Here is a 26,551-nt window from a genome sequence, read left to right as displayed (position 1 = left end):
TCTTGTGCATAGTTGACTTGTACTTTCAGCTCCGTTGCGTCGAGCGTTGAAAGTTGGTTCATGTCTCGGTTCCGGATTTTCGAACGCCTTTTCGTATAATTTAATATCTTGTACTTTGCTTTTTGCGGCTTGTACTTTTGTAATTTTGAGACGTTTCTCATCAATAAATTGAACCATTTGAATTGTACTTTGTACTTTTTAGCTTTTTGGTCATTTTGCGTCTTCAAATCGTCGAATCTATCTTTTGTCTTCACCTTTTATTATTTAAACGATAATTACTTGAAATTAGAACAATTGCAACTAAAAGCTTGTCTTTCTTGAAGGATAATGCTATGAAATATATGTTCGTTTTTAGCATTATCAACCTTACTGAGGTTAAACCTATATTAAGGTATTGCCGATATGTATTAAGCTTATTGCTTTTTGACGTGAATAATTTAAATTGAGATGAGTAGCCCCCAAATTGCCTACAAATGGTGTGATCACACAAAATAGGGTCATAACAGGTTCATGGTCTAAAACGATTTTGGGTCACAGTGTAAATAAAAAACTGTCTCCAAGCATAAAAGGGTCATAACGGTTTTGGGTCTAAAATGCTTTCGTGGACAGTGGTGATCCATGGAACCTGTGAGCTGAGGTTGTGAGCAGAAAAATGTAAATGCATCAAGTTGTTTATGTTAGGTATCCGATGACTACTCGTACGATACTTTATTCACATGGGAATGCTGCTGATATTGTTCAAATGTATGAATTTTTTTATCGATTTGAGTATTCATCTCAAAGTTAATCTCATGGGGTTAGTAAGTTTTTCTATTTTTTACTTTTTGTTATGCAATAATTTGTTCGGTTCTTTTTTTTTTTTTTTGAGCTGGTATGAAGTTTTGTTGAAAGGGTTTTGATTGGGTATTATTTCCCACCTACAAGTTTTAATCTTTTTCATTTGTAGTGGAAGATTAACTAAATTGATGGTAGATTTTAGGGTTTTAACACAAGTAACTTTAGGAGCTAACTTAGGAAACTTTGGTCAACGTGTGTTTTTTTTTGTTTTTTTTTTTGGCAAATTAAATATTATTTCATTGAACACAAAGCAACATACATCAGGCGGGATATACCCCAACCCTAAAACAAAGCCAAATGGCTGGATACAAACAATACAGATCCTATATCTAAACATATAGAATTACTTCCTTTTAAACTGCACACCCCATATTTCTTCAGCTTTTGCAACTGCAGCAGAATTGTTGACTTTAAAAGTCAACATTTTGACTCGAATATAACTTTGAGCATATTCAACCAAATCCTGCACATTCCTCTTTTTCCCTTGAAAAATTCTTAGATTTCTCTCTTGCCATACAAAATAAACTGCTGCAGCAATAACCAATCTATTGATTATATTCCAAATTTGATTCTTGTAGGGATAATTTGACAAAGTTTCAACCATCTCCTGCAATTTATCTGTTAAACACACGTTGACTTTAAAAGTCAACGTGTGTTTATAATTAAATGATAAAGTGAAGAATTTCCTGAGTTCTTGCAAAATGATTAATATCCTTTTAATTTGACCTGAAATGAAGTATTCATTGATGAGTTGGTGATCTGACTTAATTTCCCCTGAAAAGAATTGATCTTTTACATATGTATTTTTGAATTAGATAAGGGAAATTCATGATAAGCATAAGAGTTGAACCACATTTGGGAGTTATTTTAGAAAGTTAGAACATAAATGTTGCTCTATTTGGTCAAATTTAAAATCTAATTGATACTAGAGATAGTGATATTTAAGTTTGTGACTTTGACCTCTACATACACATTGTTAAGTATGACAAAACCTAGCTCATGGTGGTTTTCAAGAATATTTTGATCCTAGAATACGTGGTTGTTCATAGACGTTGTATTCTTAATTATTCTGCCTTTTATGAACTCCGTATATTTTATGTAAAAATGTTTGTTTTGTGTTTATGTAGGTATGATTACTCTGGATACGGGTAGTCGACTGGCAAGGTCCATAAATGATTGAACTTATGTTAAAGTGTTAATAGTCTTAAATAAGATTGAATGTTAAATATTAACTGTATGCCATGTTTTTGACAGCCAAGTAAGCATAACACGTATGCAGATATCGAAGCTGCATACAAGTGTTTGGAAGAGGTTTACAATATGAAGCAAGAGGATATTATTTTATATGGTCAACCAGTTGGTAGTGGGCCCACTCTGAATCTTGCTGCTCGGTTACCTCAATTAAGAGCTGTTGTTTTGCATAGTCCTATTTTTTCGGGCTTGCCAGTCATGTATCATGTTAAGCACACATATTGGTTCAACATTTATACGGTATTAATTTACTCATGAGTCTCATTTCATTTTACTGATATGTTATAGTAAATTTCCATGTTAATTTTCTGTACATAGATCTGATTTGTGAATAATGTACTGTGCTTCATTGATAAAATTCAATTTGTGAAGTGCCCTGTTCTCGTCACTCTTCATTTCTTATTATTATTTTTTTTTTTGTATCCCTTTAATTTGTACGTTATTATGTTTGTTAGTTTGAATGCTGCCTTAAATGTTAGTATTTGTTAGCAAGTCACTATCTTGTTTTAGGTGATGAAAAAAAAATCCAAATTTGACCAAAAAGTCAAAGTTTGTCTACGAGTCCTCTTCTTGCTTTCTAGCATAAAAATTCAGAATCTTTTTTTTCCTTCTAAATTTTGTCTTTCATGGTTTGAACATAAGGAACATGTGACTAGTTGGTTTGACTTTGACCATCATCAAGTTAAAAACATGCAGGGAACATCCGATGAGGTTGTTGATTGTTCTCACGGGAAAAAACTATGGGAATTTTTCTAAGAAAAATACGAACCATTATGGATAAAAGGCAGGAAACATTGTAACCTCGAACTGTATCCCGAGTACATCAAACACCTAAAAAAATTCATCTCCAACATCGAAAAGCCTCTGTCATCACATAGGACCTACGATTCAAGAAAATGTGTGGACCAATCGAACGCTATGTCCGACCATCATAACCATTTTGGGAGGAGGAAGAGTACGGATTGTTTCGAAGCTCCACGAAAAAGTACAAACAAAAAAGAGCACTTGGATTTTATTAGTGAATTACATGAGTTCAAGTTTGAGCAAATTGAAGATAAATTTGGAAAATTGAGAATACCTTATGAGCATATGGAGAGATCTCGAAGGAGCGTTCAGTATGATATAATACTTAATAAGATCAGTATTGAAGTTGATCTCTTGCTTTAAAACATATTTTTTTTTAATTCGATATCAATACTAAGTTTGGATTATGCTCATGGTTAATAGATGTTTATAACTTTGTTGTTGTTGTTGTTATTGTTGTAGTTATTGTTATTATTATTATTATTATTATTATTATTATTATTATTATTATTATTATTATTATTATTATTATTATTATTATTATTATTATTATTATTATTATTATTATTATTATTATTATTATTATTATTATTATTATTATTATTATTATTATTATTATTATTATTATTATTATTATTATTATTATTATTATTATTATTATTATTATTATTATTATTATTATTATTATTATTATTATTATTATTATTATTATTATTATTATTATTATTATTATTATTATTATTATTATTATTATTATTATTATTATTATTATTATTATTATTATTATTATTATTATTATTATTATTATTATTATTATTATTATTATTATTATTATTATTATTATTATTATTATTATTATTATTATTATTATTATTATTATTATTATTATTATTATTATTATTATTATTATTATTATTATTATTATTATTATTATTATTATTATTATTATTATTATTATTATTATTATTATTATTATTATTATTATTATTATTATTATTATTATTATTATTATTATTATTATTATTATTATTATTATTATTATTATTATTATTATTATTATTATTATTATTATTATTATTATTATTATTATTATTATTATTATTATTATTATTATTATTATTATTATTATTATTATTATTATTATTATTATTATTATTATTATTATTATTATTATTATTATTATTATTATTATTATTATTATTATTATTATTATTATTATTATTATTATTATTATTATTATTATTATTATTATTATTATTATTATTATTATTATTATATTTCATGTTTATAGATTTGTTGCCAATAGAGCGAAGGTTCTGATCCCTATATTGCTTTTGGACGGACTCATGCTTTCATTTAACTTATCCGCATATTTTACACATCACAATGGGGCGCATGGATCAAAGGCGACAAGTACCGTTGGACCACATGGTCGATGGTAATGTGGGAAAATTAGGGAACACACTCGAATGAGAAACCAAATTTAGTTGAGAAATTAGGGTTTAGAAATTAGGGTTTTGGAAATTAGAGTTTACATTGAGTTTTTAACACGAACGGTTTAGAGTTTAGGGTTTAGGGTTTAGGGTTTAGTGTGTACGGTTTAGGGTTTAGGATTTAGTGTTTAAGATTTAGGATTTAGGATTTAGGGTTTAGTGTTTAGGGTTTAGGGTTTAGTCGTTAGGGTTTAGGGTTTAGTCGTCAGTATTAAAGTCGAATATGCCCCTTTTTATTAAGTCTGGTAATCTAAGAATTAGGGAACAGACACCCTAATTGACACGAATCCTAAAGATAGATCTATTGAGCCTAACAAACCCCATCCAAAGTACCGGATGCTTTAGTACTTCGAAATTTATATCATATCCGAAGGGTGTCCCGGAATGATGGGGATATTCTTAAATATGCATCTTGTTAATGTCGGTTACCAGGTGTTTACCATATGAATGATTTTTATCTCTATGTATGAGATGTGTATTGAAATATGAAATCTTGTGGTCTATTATTATGATTTGATAATATATAGGTTAAACCTATAACTCACCAACATTTTTGTTGACGTTTTAAGCATGTTTATTCTCAGGTTATGTTCCACAAGACCAAGGATGGGAAGTAGTCCTAGTAAAACCAGAATGCATGACTTGTTTCTGGACGTATGAATTACGTGTCTTTATTGCCATTGCTGAACGACTTGTGTACTACCTAGAATTATCTTCACAACCATCTTGTATCAAATTTATTGTGTGCTATATTTCATGCTATATGTAAAATAAGCGGTATTGTAAGTTTGTAAAATATTGTGTAAAAGTTTGAACGCGAAATATTATTATAATCAGTTTTTCATATAGAATTGTAGTAGTTGAATTGTATATTAGCTACTAAGTATGAACTTAACGGGTAGGTACTACCCGAATTTAAACTTATAAAACGCTAATATGAAGAAAAAGCTTTTATAAATGAGTTCATATTATGCTACGAGATACTATTGACTACTCTTAATATTCTGTATGATTAACTTGTTTCATTTGACTATTTTGAAGGAAATGGCACCAACTACTCGACACACCTTGAATATGAACGAAGAGGAATTTCGTGCCTTTCTTGCTTCAAACATAGCCGCAGTACAGGCTGCGCTACATACCAATAATAACCTTGGATCTAGCAGTACAGGAAATCGTGTAGGATGCACCTACAAAGAATTCACTGCCTGCAAACCTTTGGAATTTGATGGAACCGAAGGACCGATCGGGTTGAAACGGTGGACCGAGAAGGTCGAATCGGTGTTTGCCATAAGTAAGTGTACTGAAGAGGACAAAGTGAAGTACGCTACGCATACCTTCACAGGTACTGCGTTAACATGGTGGAATACCTATCTTGAGCAAGTGGGACAAGATGATGCTTACGCACTACCGTGGTCAGCATTCAAGCACTTGATGAACGAGAAGTACCATCCCAGAACCGAGGTCAATAAGCTCAAGACAGAACTTAGAGGGTTACGAACCCAAGGATTTGATATTACCACATATGAAAGACGATTCACAGAATTGTGCCTATTGTGTCCGGGAGCGTTCGAAGATGAGGAAGAGAAGATCGACGCGTTTGTGAAAGGATTACCGGAAAGAATCCAAGAAGATATAAGTTCACACGAGCCCGCCTCCATACAACAGACATGTAGAATGGCTCACAAACTAGTGAACCAGATTGAGGAAAGAATTAAAGAACAGGCGGCTGAAGAGGCCAATGTGAAGCAAGTCAAAAGAAAGTGGGAGGAAAACGGTGATAAGAATCACCAATACAACAACAACAGCAATTACAATAATAATCGCAACAACTATCCCAACAATCGCAACATCAATCGCAACTACAACAAACGGCCCAACAACAACAACAACAACAACAACAAAAGCAACTACAACAATCATCCCAACAACAATAACAACCGCAACAACAACAATAATCAGAAGCAGCTATGCCAAAGGTGTGAAAAGCATCACTCGGGGTTCTGCACCAAATTTTGCAACAAGTGTAAAAGAAATGGTCATAGCGCGGCCAAGTGTGAGGTCTACGGACCAGGGGTTAACAGAACGAAAGGAACAAATGGTGTCGGAACGAGTAATGGTGGAGCAAGTAGTGTCGGAGCAAGTTATGCCAATGTAGTTTGTTATAAATGTGGAAAACCGGGCCACATTATTAGAAATTGCCCGAACCAGGAGAACACGAATGGACAAGGCCGCAGAAGAGTTTTCAATATTAATGCGGCAGAGGCACAGGAAGACCCGGAGCTTGTTACGGGTACGTTTCTTATTGACAATAAATCTGCTTACGTTTTATTTGATTCGGGTGCTGATAGAAGCTATATGAGTAGAGATTTTTGTGCTAAATTAAGTTGTACATTGATGCCGTTGGATAGTAAATTTTTACTCGAATTAGCAAACGGTAAATTAATTTCAGCAGATTATATATGCCGGAATCGAGAAATTAAACTGGGTAGCGAAATATTTAAGATTGATTTGATACCAGTAGAGTTAGGGAATTTTGATGTAATAGTTGGCATGGACTGGCTGAAGAGGGTGAAAGCAGAGATCGTATGTTATAAAAATGCAATTCGCATTGTACGAGAAGAAGGAGAACCCTTAATGGTGTACGGAGAAAAGGGCAACACGAAGCTACATCTTATTAGTAATTTGAAGGCACAAAAACTAATAAGAAAAGGTTGCTATGCTGTTCTAGCACATGTTGAGAAAGTACAAACTGAAGAAAAGAGCATCAATGATGTTTTTATCGCAAAAGAATTTCCCGATGTATTTTCGAAAGAATTACCGGGACTACCTCCACATCGATCTGTTGAATTTCAAATAGATCTTGTACCAGGAGCTGCACTAATAGCTCGTGCTCCTTACAGACTTGCACCCAGCGAGATGAAAGAACTGCAAAGCCAACTGCAAGAACTATTAGAACGTGGTTTCATTCGATCAAGCACATCACCATGGGGAGCTCCTGTTTTGTTTGTCAAGAAGAAAGATGGTACATTTAGGTTGTGTATTGACTACAGAGAGTTGAACAAACTTACCATCAAAAACCGTTATCCACTGCCGAGAATTGACGACTTATTTGATCAACTACAAGGCTCGTCGGTTTATTCGAAGATCGATTTACGTTCTGGATATCATCAAAAGCGAGTAAAGGAGGATGATATTCCAAAAACTGCTTTTAGGACGCGTTATGGTCATTACGAGTTTATGGTTATGCCGTTTGGATTGACTAACGCACCAGCTATGTTCATGGACCTTATGAACCGAGTGTGTGGGCCATATCTTGACAAGTTTGTCATTGTTTTCATCGATGACATACTTATTTACTCAAAGAATGATCAAGAGCACGAAGAACATTTGAGAAAAGTGCTATAAGTATTGAGGAAATAAAAACTGTACGCTAAGTTTTCAAAGTGTGCATTTTGGTTGGAAGAAGTTCAATTCCTCGGTCACATAGTGAACAAAGAAGGTATCCAGGTGGACCCGGAAAAGATCGAAACCGTTGAAAAGTGGGAAACCCCAAAAACTCCGAAGCATATACGTCAATTTTTAGGATTGGCTGGTTACTACAGAAGATTCATCCAAGACTTTTCCAGAATAGCAAAACCCTTGACTGCATTAACGCATAAATGGAAGAAATTTGAATGGAAGGATGAACAAGAGAAAACGTTTCAGTTATTGAAGAAAAAGCTAACTACGGCACCTATATTGTCATTGCCTGAAGGGAATGATGATTTTGTGATTTGTTGTGACGCATCAAAGAAAGGTCTCGGTTGTGTATTAATGCAACGAATGAAGGTGATTGCTTATGCGTCTAGACAATTGAAGATTCACGAACAAAATTATACGACGCATGATTTGGAATTAGGCGCGGTTGTTTTTGCATTAAAGACTTGGAGGCACTACTTATATGGGGTTAAAAGTATTATATATACCGACCACAAAAGTCTTCAACACATATTTAATCAGAAACAACTGAACATGAGGCAGCGTAGGTGGATTGAATTATTGAATGATTACGACTTTGAGATTCGTTACCACCCAGGGAAGGCAAATGTGGTAGCCGACGCCTTGAGCAGAAAGGACAGAGAACCTATTCGAGTAAAATCTATGAATATAATGATTCACAATAACCTTACTACTCAAATAAAGGAGGCGCAACAAGGAGTTTTAAAAGAGGGAAATTTAAAGAATGAAATACCCAAAGGATCGGAGAAGCATCTTAATATTCGGGAAGATGGAACCCGGTATAGGGCTGAATGGATTTGGGTACCAAAATTTGGAGATATGAGAGAAATGGTACTTAGAGAAGCTCATAAAACCAGATACTCAATACATCCTGGAACGGGGAAGATGTACAAGGATCTCAAGAAACATTTTTGGTGGCCAGGTATGAAAGCCGATGTTGCTAAATACGTAGGGGAATGTTTGACGTGTTCTAAAGTCAAAGCGGAGCATCAGAAACCATCAGGTCTACTTCAACAACCCGAAATCCCGGAATGGAAATGGGAAAACATTACCATGGATTTCATCACTAAATTGCCAAGGACTGCAAGTGGTTTTGATACTATTTGGGTAATAGTTGATCGTCTCACCAAATCCACTTCCTGCCAATAAGAGAAGATGACAAGATGGAGAAGTTAGCACGACTGTATTTGAAGGAAGTCGTCTCCAGACATGGAATACCAATCTCTATTATCTCTGATAGGGATGGCAGATTTATTTCAAGATTCTGGCAGACATTACAGCAAGCATTAGGAACTCGTCTAGACATGAGTACTGCCTATCATCCACAAACTGATGGGCAGAGTGAAAGGACGATACAAACGCTTGAAGACATGCTACGAGCATGTGTTATTGATTTCGGAAACAGTTGGGATCGACATCTACCGTTAGCAGAATTTTCCTACAACAATAGCTACCATTCAAGCATTGAGATGGCTCCGTTTGAAGCACTTTATGGTAGAAAGTGCAGGTCTCCGATTTGTTGGAGTGAAGTGGGGGATAGACAGATTACGGGTCCGGAGATAATACAAGAAACTACTGAGAAGATCATCCAAATTCAACAACGGTTGAAAACCGCCCAAAGTCGACAAAAGAGCTATGCCGACATTAAAAGAAAAGATATAGAATTTGAAATTAGAGAGATGGTCATGCTTAAGGTTGCACCTTAGAAATGTGTTGTTCGATTTGGTAAACGAGGGAAATTAAATCCAAGGTATATTGGACCATTCAAGATTATTGATCGTGTCGGACCAGTAGCTTACCGACTTGAGTTACCTCAACAACTCGCGGCTGTACATAACACTTTCCACGTCTCGAATTTGAAGAAATGTTTTGCTAAAGATGATCTCACTATTCCTTTGGACGAAATCCAAATCAATGAAAAACTTCAATTCATTGAAGAACCCGTTGAAATAATGGATCGTGAGGTTAAGAGACTTCAATTCATTGTTAAGGTTCGATGGAATGCTCGTAGAGGACCCGAGTTCACCTGGGAACGAGAAGATCAGATAAAGAAGAAGTACCCGCACTTATTTCCAGAAGATGAACCAACACCTCCAATCGCATAAAATTTCGGGACGAAATTTATTTAACAGGTAGGTACTATAGTGACCCGAACTTTTCCGAACCTTTCTATGATTATATGTTTAATTAAAAATATATTTACATGATTAAATGTTTCAAACATGTTAAGCAATCAAACTTGTTAAGACTTGGTTAATTGAAACGGAAATTTTGTAAACGTCTGATTACCCAGTTTGACCAATGATTCACGAACGCTATAAGTTGTATATGACATGATGATACATAAATGAATAAATATATATGTTTAAAATGATATAATGATCATCAAGTAACTCATTAAAAATAGTAACAATAAGTTATATACTTAAAAAGGAGACTATTGACGTATGAAACTCGAAACGATACATATAACGATTATCGTTATAACCACGTCTTACTAAATATATATGAAGCATATTAATACATTGTTATATTATATATAACATGATAATATGATAATTAAATATATCATTAAGTGTATTAACAATGAACTACATAAGTAAAAACAAGACTACTAACTTAAGGATTTCGAAACGAGACATATATGTAACGATTATCGTTGTAACGACATTTAAATGTATATATCATATTAAGATATATTAATATATCATAATATCATGATAATATAATAATTTAAAATCTCATTTGATATTATAAACTTTGGGTTAACAACATTTAACAAGATCGTTAACCTAAAGGTCTCAAAACAACACTTACATGTAACGACTAACGATGACTTAACGACTCAGTTAAAATGTATATACATGTAGTGTTTTAATATGTATTCATACACTTTTGAAAGACTTCAAGACACTTATCAAAATACTTCTACTTAACAAAAATGCTTACAATTACATCCTCGTTCAGTTTCATCAACAATTCTACTCGTATGCACCCGTATTCGTACTCGTACAATACACAGCTTTTAGATGTATGTACTATTGGTATATACACTCCAATGATCAGATCTTAGCAGCCCATGTGAGTCACCTAACACATGTGGGAACCATCATTTGGCAACTAGCATGAAATATCTCATAAAATTACAAAAATACGAGTAATCATTCATGACTTATTTACATGAAAACAAAATTACATATCCTTTATATCTAATCCATACACCAACGGCCAAAAACACCTACAAACACTTTCATTCTTCAATTTTATTCATCTAATTGATCTCTCTCAAGTTCTAACTTCAAGTTCTAAGTGTTCTTCATAAATTCTACAAGTTCTAGTTACATAAAATCAAGAATACTTTCAAGTTTGCTAGCTCACTTCCAATCTTGTAAGGTGATCATCTAACCTCAAGAAATCTTTGTTTCTTACAGTAGGTTATCATTATAATACAAGGTAATAATCATATTCAAACTTTGGTTCAATTTCTATTACTATAACAATCTTATTTCAAGTGATGATCTTACTTGAACTTGTTTTCGTGTCATGATTCTGCTTCAAGAACTTCGAGCCATCCAAGGATCCGTTGAAGCTAGATCCATTTTTTTCTTTTCCAGTAGGTTTATCCAAGGAACTTAAGGTAGTAATAATGTTCATAACATCATTCGATTCATACATAAAAAGCTATCATATTCGAAGTGGTAAACTAGTAATCACTAGAACATAGTTTAGTTAATTCTAAACTTGTTCGCAAATAAAGTTAATCCTTCTAACTACACTTTTAAAATCAACTATACACATTATCTATATCTATATGATATGCTAACTTAATGATTTAAAACCCGAAAACACGATAAACACCATAAAACCGGATTTACGCCGTCGTAGTTACAGCCGGGGGCTGTTTTGGTTTGGATAATTAAAAACTATGAAAAACTTTGATTTAAAAGCTATACTTCTGGCAAAATGATTTTTCTTATGAACATGAAACCATATCCAAAAATCATGGTTAAACTCAAAGTGAAAGTATGTTTTTCAAAACAGTCATCAAGATGCCGTTCTTTCGACGGAAATGACTACCTCTTTCAAAAATGAATTGTAACTTGTATTTCTGACTATAAACCTATACATTTTCTGTTTAGTTTCATAAAGTCAAGTTCAATACGAAACCGTGGCAGCTTAAATCACTCAAAACGGATTAGAAACGAAGAAATGGCGAGCAAAACAAAATTGGTAAAAACTACTCATTTTAGCAACGTGAAAATTGGTAACAAATCTATTCCAACCATAACTTAATCAACTTGTATTGTATATTATGTAATCTTGAGATACCATAGACACGTATACAATGTTTCGACCTATCATGTCGACACATCTATATATATTTCGGAACAACCATAGACACTCTATATGTGAATGTTGGAGTTAGCTATACAGGGTTGAGGTTGATTCCAAAATATATATAGTTTGAGTTGTGATCAATACTGAGATATGTATACACTGGGTCGTGGATTGATTCAAGATAATATATATCGATTTATTTCTATACATCTAACTGTGGACAACTAGTTGTAGGTTACTAACGAGGACAGCTGACTTAATAAACTTAAAACATCAAAATGTATTAAAAGTGTTGTAAATATATTTTGAACATACTTTGATATATATGTACATATTTGTTATAGGTTCGTGAATCGACCAGTGGCCAAGTCTTACTTCCCGACGAAGTAAAAAAATCTGTGAAAGTGAGTTATAGTCCCACTTTTAAAATCTAATATTTTTGGGATGAGAATACATGCAGGTTTTATAAATGATTTACAAAATAGACACGAGTACGTGAAACTACATTCTATGGTTGAATTATCGAAATTGAATATGCCCCTTTTTATTAAGTCTGGTAATCTAAGAATTAGGGAACAGACACCCTAATTGACGCGAATCCTAAAGATAGATCTATTGGGCCTAACAAACCCCATCCAAAGTACCGGATGCTTTAGTACTTCGAAATTTATATCATATCCAAAGGGTGTCCTGGAATGATGGGGATATTCTTAAATATGCATCTTGTTAATGTCGGTTACCAGGTGTTCACCATATGAATAATTTTTATCTCTATGTATGGGATGTGTATTGAAATATGAAATCTTGTGGTCTATTATTATGATTTGATAATATATAGGTTAAACCTATAACTCACCAACATTTTTGTTGATGTTTTAAGCATGTTTATTCTCAGGTGATTATTAAGAGCTTTCGCTGTCGCATACTTAAATAAGGACGAGATTTGGAGTCCATGCTTGTATGATATTGTGTAAAAACTGCATTCAAGAAACTTATTTCGTTGTAACATATTTGTATTGTAAACCATTATGTAATGGTCGCGTGTAAACAGGATATTTTAGATTATCATTATTTGATAATCTACGTAAAGTTTTTTAAACCTTTATTGATGAAATAAAGGTTATGATTTGTTTTAAAATGAATGCAGTCTTTGAAAAACGTCTCATATAGAGGTCAAAACCTCGCAACGAAATCAATTAATATGGAACGTTTTTAATCAATAAGAACGGGACATTTCAAGAGTTTAGTATGTTTAAGGTTTAGAATTAGGGTTTAGTGTTTAAGAAGCGATGTATGTTGATAAAGCTAAAAGTTAAAGTACAATTTGAGTTATCTTTTGACCCATTTGTTTCCTGTTTTTAACCTGTATGTTTCAATTGACCCATTAAACTAATTTAAGAATAAAACTTCTTCAATCAACCTATATTGGATAAAAAAAACCCAATTGATCCAATCCCAATTAATTTGACAATATGGTGTTACCCCTCTATCATGTTTAACTGTTCATATCGTTCACAAAAAGAAAAAGAAAAAAAAAAGGTATTTCTCTAAACTTAATACAATTATCACTTAATAGATTTATTTATAATACTTCAACTTCAAAGATTACATATTGATCAATGTTATTTTGTTGAATGATTAATCTACAACAACTTCTCAAACATTTTGTTTGTCAACAGTTTAGGAAAACAATGAAAAAGAGGAATGTCTGTATCAACTGTAACGGCGTTGAATTAAAAGTTAAAATTACCTAAAAATGTGAGATATGATTCATAAGAAGTGGCTCGCCTTCAATAATGTAGCAATTAAATTAAAAACATGGTAATATCATTTGGTTCACTGTAATACAACAAGCATATTGGTACGTATTTAACGATTTATGATGTAGAAAAGTGCTTAACCAAGTTTGAAGATGAAGTAACACATGCATATAATACATCAACACACCTTAAACGACTTACAATGGCACCACACATGCGTTTTCCATCTTGCATCAAACATATTACGGATACTGTTACGCATCAACTGGTATTTTCCTTTGTCTACACACATCATATCTAATTACAATGTATCGTTCAATATTATGTTAATGTTAATATTGCTATACCTATTTTTATTTCAGTTTGAGAAACTTGGGAAGTCCGGGTGATCACACTAGCCAAACCATCATTGATGTCCATTACCAGTATCAGAATAATCATATCGCTAATAATGAAAATAATGAAAATGACAGCAGCTAGGGTTTAATTTACTTGGGACATCAAAGTGATGAAGAATTGGATCATGAATATGATACAAAGTAAATGAATGAAGAAAACCAACCTGCACAGCCCAACAATGATCTCCACGACCAACAAGTTGTCTTTCCTGTGCCAGGCGGATATACCTGGGTACGCAACCTTTTCAATTTCAATGAAAAGTATTTTTCGTTATTTAATTTTTAAGTTTAACGAGAATTCGTATTTATTAACTATCGAAAGATCATCAAATAAACAAACTTTTTAATTATAATAAAAAAAATGAATGATATAGATGAACAATTGCAAATGTTTATGGATTTAGTTTCTTTCTATTTTGATGTTTAGACATGTAATTATTAAACACTTTAAGATATAACTTATGGTAGCTTAGTAACCATTGAATAGTTTGAAATGTAATTGAATTTTATGATATGCTAATCGATGAATGATGGTAATTTTGATATGCTACAGATCTTATCATTAAACACAAGTTGCAACTAAACAACTAGAATGTATGATTTTATGCTTATGGAAACATCAACTTCATATTGATCATCTTCTATTGTTAAATTGTTTGAATAATCAAATTCAAAGCAAATAATAAATACAATATAATATGGTATTAATAAATGATTTTACCTTTAAAAAATTCCGCGAAATCGCGGGTCCTAGTTAATCTTTTAAAACATTGTTGACTTTGTTTCCTATTGGATGAAAAGTAAACCGGGTGCGCAACACTAAACATCTAATCATTTTATATTTTATCACTTCCATTTGATAAGCGTTCATAACACAATTAAATTATATTTAATATCACATATTCACCTATAACTTTAATATGAAATGAAATACTCCGCGAGCGCATACGCTTGCGGCTGCATTATCAAGTTGATTGACGGTAAATATCACACTACACTACAGGTGTATGACGGTATGGTGCCGCCCCACCACCTGGACAAGGCGGAGGAACCACTTGAACAGTGACTTTAGGTTTGATGTTAGCACATTCAGAGGTGGCCGGTCCTCCTCCCGCTCCTTGAAATGTCAAGTTAATATCAGCCAGCTCAACGTTCTCACAAAATCCTGCGCTGCACGCTAGTTTCACTGCCACCTTAGTTGTTGATGTTCCTCTGATCTTCCTAAAGCTCATATTCGACATTTTTACTTTCGTTGGACCTTTCTGTTAGGATATATATAAAAGCTTGAATTAGTTATATATGTCACATGGTATATATAGTGCACTAACTTACTTTTTATTTTATTTTTAATTTTTATTTTATTTTAATTTTTATTTATTTTATTTCAAACCCTAATTGGTTTACTTATTAGGAGGGTAAAGGTAGGAGTTCAACCTCCGTCTCCTAGGTTCAAACCGCCTACCCTCAGGATGGTTTAAGGTTCGGATTCATGTAATACGGTTCGGGTTTCCTACCAGAAAGTACATGCGTGCGTGGTAAATGATCACAAAGGTGGTTAATACCCCTTTGAGTGATGTCGACAACTTGCATTTAAAAAAAAAAAACTTACCATTTTTTTTTTTCCTGAAAAAAATAGCAATTTAAACTAATAAAACGATCCTGGGAGGGAGTGTTACGTATGCTCTACAGTTTGTTTTGTATAGATCCTACGATGTAATTGAACAGACAATAGTTTAAGTTACTTGATTAATTGGTATTAGTTCAAATCTAAGGTATTAAAGGTATTATAATCCACCGAGTTTTAAGTCATTTTATCTTCTTCTTGTAAACACTTTATAGCTCTTTTTTACGGTCGATACTGCTAGACCAATGACGTCAGGATTACAAATTAACAACTATGTGGTTGATGGGCACCCTACAAACAACTTGAATGATGTTAATTAGCTAAACATCGGCATATTTTTTAATCATAAACCAAAAAAAAAAAAGTTATAAATAATGGAGAGATTCGATACGTACCGGGCAATTTCCAGAAGGACAATATGCGTGATCAATAATTATAGGATTTCCAACTTTTTCCATTATGATATCTTCAAAATGTATGTCGCTAGCGGTTCCTGGTGTACCAACAGCCCAACTCTTGATCCTTGCTCCAAACATGGTGTTAGTAATGGTGCAGTTCTTAATCCAGATTCCTTGTACGGGTTGTTCATTTGGGTATCTACCTAAGCTTCCGATACTTAAGCCATGTCCTGGTCCACATGTCACTTTTTCGACACGAACATTCTTGCTTCCATCTCCGAAAGAAATGCAATCATCGCCCGTTTTAATAATTGAGTTTGTGATGTTGAGCCCGTTTAACCTTCCAATGTGAATTCCATCGGTATTAACACTTTCTCCCGGTGCATTAACGGTAAGGTGATCAATAATTGTGTTGTCACACCCCAAAATATTTATGTGGAAGAATTTGCTATTAGTAGATGTTACATCCTTGATTACTGAATTGGTGATTTTAGTAAATGCAACATTCTACAAAAACAAATAAAAAATTAATAAGGTAATTAAGTTGTCATCGATTATCCAATGTATTGTTGGTGATTTTGTTGTCATCCAACGTGCATTTTAGTTAGTTGCGATTTATTTGAATGCAGATGTTAGCTAGCTATACTCGACAACGGGTTCGGAGAGTGTGGAGTACACGCCCGTAAGAGTTGGCTACTAACTGTCGCGCAAAATGCGGGGGTCAAGGGGGCTGCACCCCCTTGCGGGGTCCAAGGGGCAGCGCCCCTGGCTGGGGTCCCGCTATAGTTATACCTTTTCGGTATAACAGTTTTTCCCGCCAAAAATAAAGGGATACACCCTTTCATTTTCTAACTGTTTTCTATAACAGTTTATGGACGTTTTGTTCATTCATTCTGCATTCATTCCAACATACAGAAAACACACACATAAACCTCAAATATTTGATCAGTGATTTCGTTGCCAAAAACACTGATTGCGTTCTTGTCTTATCCCTGTAAAGATTTCGTGAAACCAAGGCAATCGTTGGGTCGAAATACTTTATAGAGAAAGTGAACACACGATTCAAGAATCAATCCGGACAGTCAATTCATACCCAAGTTCTAACACGTATTACTATTTAATTACCACAAAAGGAAAATTAACAAATACTTCATACGTCATAAACTGTCTCGTTTGACTTTTAAAAAATTTTGTTTTTTAAATTTCGAATTTATAAATTTTTATTTGTGTTATATAATATTTGATGAAAACAATATGTATATATTCGGTTTTGAAATGTGTTTTAATTAGTATAAACTTCATCGAATGTTATATAAATAAATAAAAAAATCTCAAATTTAAAGTTATATAAGAAAGACTTAAAAGATAAAGTGGGACATGGAGTATATGGCTAGAAGATGCTTAATGTTGTCGGCGTTTAGGTGGCTGCTAATCGTCCGTCATACGTTTGATTGGTCATGCTCTATATCTCGATCTTTTTGTTTTTTGTATCGTGGTCTTTTTTTCTATTTTGTTGATTAGATCTTTTATTTAGGTTAGAGCTTGGTTGGTTTGTAGTTTTTGTTTTAAGCTCGGTTGACTTTGGTTGTACGTTATTTTATTTGGGCTTCAATTTTTGTTGAAGTTTCCTTGTTATTAATGAAGTTTTCTGTTTTTTCGCCGGAAAAGAAAAATATGGCTAGAAGATTAACTTACCGGCGGATATACGCAAGCTGCATTTTTTGCACATTTGTTATTCTTCCATGTTTGTTGGCCTTGACCATCAAAATTTCCACCGGTCATAGTCAACCGATCAATGTTAAGAAACCCCATCCATTTACCGGCTGTGAACTTCGCAAGCTCAGGTGGGGCCTTAAAAGTGGCTCCGGTGGCCTTGATTTCAATCGGACCTTTGCATGGTCCTTTCAATATAGCTGGCGGATTTACCTATCAAAAATAGGTAGTATTCAATAGTATAGTGTCTTTCTTGTATAGTATAACTGTTACAATAGTGTCTTTCTTGTATAGTATAACGATTACAATTTAAATATACAAAGTTTACAACAACAACAAAATCCAATACCACATGAGTAGTGTATGGGAAGGTGAGATGTAGACAATCCTTCTCCTATTTGAGAATAAAGACAAGTCATTTCTCCACCCAGAGTGAAACACTCTCAAAAGTAGAGAAAGTCATCCCTCTCTCTATTCGACGGATAAATAGATTGCTTCCGAGATGACCTCCGGCCTTTAAGTATGAAAAAGTTTTTTTTAAAAAATAAAAAATAATAAAATAAAAATAAGTAGACGCCATGAAAATGGTAGAATCAAGTTTTCATGGGTTTTAAATCCTGATTAGAATTTAAAAATAATACCAAAGTGTACATTACATCATATTACATAGTCACATTACCAAATATGTCCCTGGTGGAATTACGAGAGAACTTGGTGGTGGTCCTCCACATGCTTGGCTCCAAGCGTTCATTATCGCCTAAATTCAACTCAATATATACAGAGAAATTAATTAATAAATTAATGTTAACACAACGTATCATCGTATATAGTATTGATTAGTAGATAAATACGTGCACAAATTAAAGATTAAACAATGCCATCAGTACGTACATACCGGGCCATCATCAGTTACGCCATCACCCTTAGCACCTTTAGCTTTTACATCAACTACGGCGCCATTGTTCTTCACAATCAATGCCATAAAAAGAATCCAGCAACAAATCGATCTTCGAATGTAACTATCTTTATCCATTTTTATTCAAAGATTAAGTCGTTACTCGTATATTTGTGCTAAAATTCCTTTTGGCGATTTATTGAACAAGTTACGACAGTTGGTAATTATGAAGGCTACTTAATTAGTAGAGATATAAAATACCTCATGAAATAGAGGTAGCAAATTTGTACAGGAAGTTACTAAACCAAAATTTTCGTCAGTTGCCATACATTTATATGCATGATATTTGGTAGTAACGTAACTTTCAACTTCAACTTAGGTGAAAATCTAAATTCAACGTGGGTTAGTGTGTTTAGTGGGAAAACCGTTTGCGTTGATTATTAAATTCAATAATAATAATAATTATTATTATTATATTAATTAATAATATAATATTAGAAGTTGTGATGTTGTCTAACTGTTGGTGGTCTGCCTTATTTAGGGGAGGTCAGGAGTTCGACCCCCGTTCGCTACATATTAAAAACACAATTTCATCCATGTCACCCCATAATTTTTAATTTGTTTTGCAAAATAATAAAAACTTTATGAAGTTGTGATGTGAGTCTGCCTATTTTAGGCGAGGTCAGGAGTTCGACCCGCGTTGACTACATATTAACTCCTGCTAAAAAAAAAACTTTATAACTTAGACACTTTCTGTAAAAACTGAAAGTGCCTCAAAGTTATAGAACGAAACCAAAAAACAAAACTACTCCTTTACTTTCACTTAGGGCTGTAAAATGAGCTGAACTACTCGTGAGCTACTCGAGCTCGTAACTCGACTCGATCCGAGCCTAATTGAGATCACGCCCGAAATTGAACTTATTCCGAAGCTCGTTTAATAAACGAGCCCGAGCTCTAGCTTTATATCTCGAGCTCGAACACGCTCGCGAATCTAAACGATCTTTTCATTTGTATACACTAAAATATTTTTTTAATAGTATAATATATAAATAATTACTATTATATACATAATAGTTAAAGTATTAATACTAAAATGATTATAAGTGGATAAAGCTTTCTTAAACAAAATTTTTTTAATAGATTAAATTTAAATAATATAAAATATATATATATATATATATATATATTAAATTTAAATAATATAAAATATATATATATATATATATATATATATATATATATATATATATATATATATATATATATATATATATATATATATATATATATATATATATATATATATATATATAATGGCAGGATCAAGAGAGAAGCTCGAGCTTGTAAAATATCATATGAGTTGAGCTCGAGCTTAAGATATTAGAATCGAACCGAGCCGAGCTTGAGCCCGAGCTCTATGAAAATTTAAATGAATCGAACTGAGTCTAGTCGAGCTCGAGCTCGGCTCGGCTCGTTTACAACCCTACGTTTCACTATTGTTGATAGATTATTGCTTCTTTAATGAATTACGGTCTAAACACGTAAATCATGCACTTCATGCACATTTTATCACATGATATTGTGTCAATGATTTGCTAAAAGACGTATCCTATATGGTTAATTTTATTAATTTATTTTATAATAGGTTTGATTAATTGGAGCCGTTTAATGGTTATAAATGATTACTTAAAAGACGTATAATATATATGGTTAATTTATACAGAGTTTGGATTGTTTGGAGTCGTTAAATAGTAATTCTGAAATTTTCATGTTAATTAAGGTAAGTTAGGTTTTACCAAAAACTGTCATTTTAATTGCCGAATAGATATGATGTACGTGCATAAAACACTTAAAAATACTTCAAACCATAAAATTGTATGGTGTCGAATTGGAGGAAGGTGAGATACAGAATTTACGTGTTCGTATTACTTTATAATTAAATTAATTAATAATTAATAAACAAGCATATAGGAAATGGTTAATTAATAAATTTGCTACATTGTAAAAAAGTGTTCAACTAATTTATTAATTTGTTCAATTATATTATTTTATTGAACTAATTCATAAGTTAAATAACATGATTTACATTATACTCCATAATATTTATTTGGGTTTAGTTGACCTAATGGCATAAGATAAGCTCCAACAAATATAGTAAAACTTTCTAAATTTAACGTAAAACTAATTTAATAAACTTAACAGTTTCCATTTATGCATATGCATTTATTATGATTCATCGAGATTTATGGAAACTTTGTTTAATTAATACACCTTATCTCATACCCTAAAGACACACATTAGAAAATACTCTTAGTCTGGGTCGTTTGTTTGTTTCTTGTTAAAGTCTGAAATGATATAATGTAACATCCCTAATATTTAAGGAATAAGGGGTGTAAGGTCCTTGGTGACTAGGGACTAGAGGGGAGGATTTAGAAAAGTTCAGGTGTAAAGTCTTTGGTGGAAAAGTGAGCTTCTAAGTCACTCTATCATATTCCAGAAATTAGAAAACATGAACTAGAGAGGAGAGAGGGACGACGACTAATGAGCAAGAAATAGAGAAGAACAAATTTTATTTTCATCAAATTGGAGCCTGAAAGCAGGGGTTTAGTGCTATTAACAGCTAGTGGGTGTAGAGATTTTGAAAGAACCATCTTCCTTCCTTCATCTCAAATTCTTGGTAAGAACCCTAAATTGGAATTGTTGAGTTTACTTACTAATTATGTTTAATTGGGTAAGTAAGTGTTGCAATTAGTTCATACATGATGTATAAACATTATGGATGAACTAGGTTATGAGAAATTGATGATTTAGGGTTTGGGGTTGATGAACTAAACTCATGCATTAGAATTTAATTCATGGTTTCTACTATTTTGAAGTGTATGTGATAGTGTTAGCAATCAAAACTTTAGTCAAAACCTGAAGGTTGACTTTGATTGAGTCAAACTAGGGTTGTGTCGAATGGATGGTTCAATACTTGAGTATTGAAATTGTGATGTCAAATTGTGTTTTGGGAATATAATTACCAGTTCACTAATGATTATGGATGAACCATGAGTTGGTCAAATTAGGGTTTTGAGTCAAAATAACGAGAAGTACATGTGCTTAATGTATAAGTATTATGCTAAAACATAGTCACTACTTAAATGGTGATTATGGGTTAACTTTGGTGGACTAATTGGGTTGTCAAGTGCAATTGGTTCAAAGTTGCACTTGAGTGTAAGTATTGTGACTAGTGTGTGTTATTTGTTACAAATATTAGCTTATTGGAAATCATTCCTATAGGCTAATTGTTGGCGTTTGAAACTTGCAAATAAGATCATTGACGACTTCTTGTACAAGGCCAAGGTGAGTTTAATAATCGTATGTATGTGTGCTTAATTGTGTGTATGAAATCATGGGTAAATAAATATGTTTATCCATGTGATAAAGTGACCACTAAGTCGAGTTGATTCACTTAATGTTTGACTTACCAAGTATGGTTGATCATTTAGTGAATCATGGCTTAACCAATTATAGCTAGTCATGAGATCTTAAGATGAAACCAAGTAAGGCGTAACCTTAATATGTGATGTGATTTGGTCCAACCAAATAAGGTTGACCGAATTACATTGTGATGAAACCAAGTAGGGTGTAATCACAATGTGTTGTGGAGTGTTGTGATAAAACCAAGTAGGATATAATCACAATGTGTTGCCGAGTGTTGTGATGAGACCAAGTAGGGCGCAATCACAATGCGTTGTGTATGTTAAGATGAAACCAAGTAGGATGTAATTTTAAAACATGTATGTGAATTGGTCTAACCAAATAAGGTTGACCGAGTAGCTTTGTGATGAAATCAAGTAAGGCGTAATCACAATGTGTTGTTGTGTATTGTGATGAAACTAAGTAGGGTTTAATCACAATACGATGTTATGCGTTATGGTGAAACCAAGTAGGGCGTAATCACAATATGTTGTTGTGTTTTGTGATGAAACTAAGTAGGGTGTAATCACAATATGATGTTATGCGTTATGGTGAAACCAAGTAGGGCGTAACTATAATTCGAATGTGTGTTGTTCATAGTAACATGTTGTACTTGCATCTACATGTTAAATTGATAATTAAGTTAGTGGCTTGATTGTTGGTAAAGTAAATGTGTGCTTGTATGAGATAACATGCTTAATCATACTTTACATGTCATCTTGACGATTTGATTGATGACTTACTTGGTGATTTGAGGATGCGTGTAACTTTATGTTTACATATGTATGTTTATTATCATCAGTAAGCGTTACCTTACGTTTTTGTTGTTTAATCTTTTATAGATACGAACGCGGGGAAAGGGAAAGGTAAGCTTGGATGACGACTTGTTAGATGAACATTTGCAGGGTTGCTTCGCTATGCTTTGGTGTTATCAAGTTGGGTAGTTGTTCTAAAACCATGCTCTATTTTGGTGTTTTTTGGAAGTCAATGCTGGTAATGAGTCAAAATAAAAATGAATTGTTATTTGTTTGTTGAGTTGTTTTTATTTTTTTGAAAGAAAAAAAAAGAGGGGCAAATGGCCCGAAAAGGTAACCTAAGTTACCGAATTTGACAATCAAGGTAACCCCCAATTTGTACAAGCCCGAAAAGGATTGCAATATAATTTTTGCTCGCAAAAAGGATTGTGTGTTAAAAATTTTTAAATTGAGGTAATATCCAATGAACATAAAATCTAAAATCACGAATTTCTTCAAATTGAGACTTGGAATAGATTATTAATGCTTCGATTATCATTTTTTGTGATGCAACTCGATCCAAAACATCATGAAAAACAACGAATCGAGATGAACAAGTCGACTTATTCAAACGACTTGTTAATACTCAAGCTAGGGATGAAAGAACAACATAGATGATGCACCATAGATGTTGTAATTTTACACATGTCATCATAACTATTGATTTCAGGATGGAGGGACTATGTAGAAAGAAACAGAGATTTTAGACAGGGTATAGTATCTTGTAACTAGTGATCTGAATAAAGCTTCATTGCAATTGTGTAAACTATGAGAAGTGTCACATGTGCGGTTTGTTCTGAATCCCAATTATGTATCATCGAGTGAGAATGTTCATATGTCATATGTGCCAATTTTTATTCGTGCAGAATTTGTTAGATGTGTTTTGTTATGTATTTTAAATGTAATGTATATCAATATTAACCATTGCTATTTGAGATTGTACATATATACAATGTTACAACTTGATCTATAGTTATCTATTATGAACAATCAAAGACAAGGGAACTATTTACACCAAAAGTAATACATCACCCTCATCTAACTGCCAGTGTGATGATGGAGATCAATAAGTTGTAGGTTGTGGTGCAGTGGCAGCGGCAGCTGGGCATGCCGGAGGAAAATTTTGACCAATGACTTTAGGGTTGACGTTAGAACAATGAAATGTGGCTCCTCCTCCTCCAGGTCCTTTGAATGTCAAGTTAATATCAGCCACCGTCACATTCTCGCATGGTGCCCCTGCACTGCAAACAAATTTCAATGCTTCCTTAGTCGTTGATGTCCCTGTTATCTTCCTAAAGCTCACATTCGATAACTTCACTTTTGATGGAGGTCCTTTCTGGTATAGTAGATATGTAAAGCAAAAACAACTTCAATACAATACTTTATGTCAACTGTAAACATATAAAGTTTTCTAGTTCAAGCTATCTGGGGAGGTAGAATATTTTTACTCTGACGTACATAGTCATCGTGTGACTGTTTTTGACTCTATGTCAAATGTCAGCATACTAATTTTTAAGTTCTTATTTTATAAGAACTAAACAAATAATCAATTTCAGAAGGGAAAACGTTACAGAGTACCTTGCATGCATTATGTGGACAATATTCTTGATCAATTAAAATGGGATTTGCCACTTTGTCCATGATGATCTCATGAAAATGCATATCACTAGCGATTCCCGGTTGAGAACCGGGCCAAGTTTTGATCCTAAGTCCATTAGTGGTTCCACTTATGGTGCAGTTCCTTATATACACTCCTTGAACAGGTTCTTCATTTGGAAACTTTCCTAGGCTTCCAATACTTATACCATGTCCTGGTCCACATGTCACTTTCTCGATATACACGTTTTTGCTCCCATCCCCGAAAGAAATGCAATCATCTCCTGTCTTTATAATTGTGTTTGTGATGTTAAGCCCATCTAACTTCGCGATATGAATTCCATCGGTGTTGGTACTATTTGCTGGCGCGCTAATGGTAATGTTATTAAACTTACTATGATCACATTTCCATAAAGTTATGTGAAAGTTTTTACTATTGGCAGACGTGAAATCCTTAAACAATGAATCCCTGACATGACTTAATCTGAGATTCTGAAAAAAAAAAACATAACAAAAATGAAATGACCGGATAACAAACACGGCATCAGAACTTAGGAGTCATTTGTTTTTCAGTCTGCAAATCTTATTATGTCTTATGTTCGTCCGCAGACATTTTTACTGTAAACTGTTTGTTTTTCTGGAGACATAAGATAAAATAATATTATATTCTTTCTGCAAATTTCCAGACTTAGAAATATGTTTATTAGTGCTGCAGACACGATTAAGTTAATTTGCAGACATAAAAACAGACATGGTCTACAGATCTTCAGACAAAAACATCTTAAAAAACAAATAACACGATAGTGAATTTACAAGTTTGAAAGAAAAGCTTACAACTGGTATTGCACACTTCATTTCGGAATCATGGCATTTTTTAGTTGTCCATGTGCCGTGACCTTGGCCGTCAAAAGTACCACCATTGAGAGTCAAATTCCGAACTTTCTCAATAGTAATCCAACTGTCATCTTTAAACTTTTCAAGCTCGGGTGGGGCCTTTAAGATGGCTCCAGCAGCCTTGATCTCAACAGGACCCTGGCATGGACCGCTTAAAGTAAATGCAAGTGTGAAATAAGTCCCTGGTGGAATTAACACCGAATTTGGTGGTGATGCTGCTGCACATGCTTCTTTCCAAGCAGCCACAATTGCCTAAATAAACAACATAACATAAACATCATATATCCATTAACAAAAAATAAGTAATGTAATTCATTAACATGTACCGGGCCATCATCGGTTACGCCATCACCCTTTGCACCTTTAGTTTGTATATTGAATGTGGCGCCATGGTTCCTCGCAATCAATGATGTAAGAAGCAAACAACATACTGCTTTTCTAATAGAGTTAATTTTATCCATTTTTATTGAAATTTTTTATTACTTGCTTGTGGTTGTATTTTAATAATTAATTTACAGCTTACAAATGATAAGGGAGATAATATAGTAGAGATATTAAATATTAAATACCTAAGCAAAGATAGATAGCTTTTTCATGTAACTAATCTTCACTATTTACCAAACATATTAGGCAGATTGTGAATAGATATCTCAGGTGGTTTTCAAGTCTATGAAAGCTTAGTGCACGAACGTGTTTATCTTCTCTTTTCGTTTGTTTGTACGGATTATTAGGCTTCCTATAACACTGAGGATGAAACTAAACAATTAGCATTTTGAGATGATATATTATTCTC

General features: G+C 33.0%; 2 protein-coding genes and 1 pseudogene across 2 annotated transcripts; 1 reads left to right on the top strand and 2 right to left on the bottom strand.

The window, feature by feature from the left end:
* The first annotated feature begins 371 nt into the window (after nt 1-371).
* On the top strand, nt 372-3,290 carry LOC139853596 (uncharacterized; annotated as a pseudogene).
* A 12,084-nt stretch (nt 3,291-15,374) lies between these two features.
* On the bottom strand, nt 15,375-19,150 carry LOC139853590 (exopolygalacturonase-like). Its single transcript, XM_071842975.1, has 5 exons — nt 19,013-19,150; nt 18,797-18,874; nt 18,100-18,330; nt 16,402-16,911; nt 15,375-15,644 (listed from the first exon to the last, which is right to left on the bottom strand). Exons 1-5 carry the CDS (start codon nt 19,148-19,150, stop codon nt 15,375-15,377), a joined length of 1,227 nt encoding a protein of 408 aa, XP_071699076.1.
* A 5,181-nt stretch (nt 19,151-24,331) lies between these two features.
* On the bottom strand, nt 24,332-26,219 carry LOC139853583 (exopolygalacturonase-like). Its single transcript, XM_071842969.1, has 4 exons — nt 26,085-26,219; nt 25,699-26,010; nt 24,847-25,356; nt 24,332-24,604 (listed from the first exon to the last, which is right to left on the bottom strand). The coding sequence occupies exons 1-4, from the start codon at nt 26,217-26,219 to the stop codon at nt 24,332-24,334; spliced, it is 1,230 nt and encodes a 409-aa protein (XP_071699070.1).
* Between the last annotated feature and the right edge of the window lie 332 nt (nt 26,220-26,551).

This window comes from Rutidosis leptorrhynchoides, chromosome 1 (genome assembly GCF_046630445.1).
Source record: "Rutidosis leptorrhynchoides isolate AG116_Rl617_1_P2 chromosome 1, CSIRO_AGI_Rlap_v1, whole genome shotgun sequence".
Lineage (NCBI taxonomy): Eukaryota > Viridiplantae > Streptophyta > Magnoliopsida > Asterales > Asteraceae > Rutidosis > Rutidosis leptorrhynchoides.
Note: the sequence above shows the minus strand (reverse complement) of the source record. Positions and strands in the feature narration are given on the sequence as shown.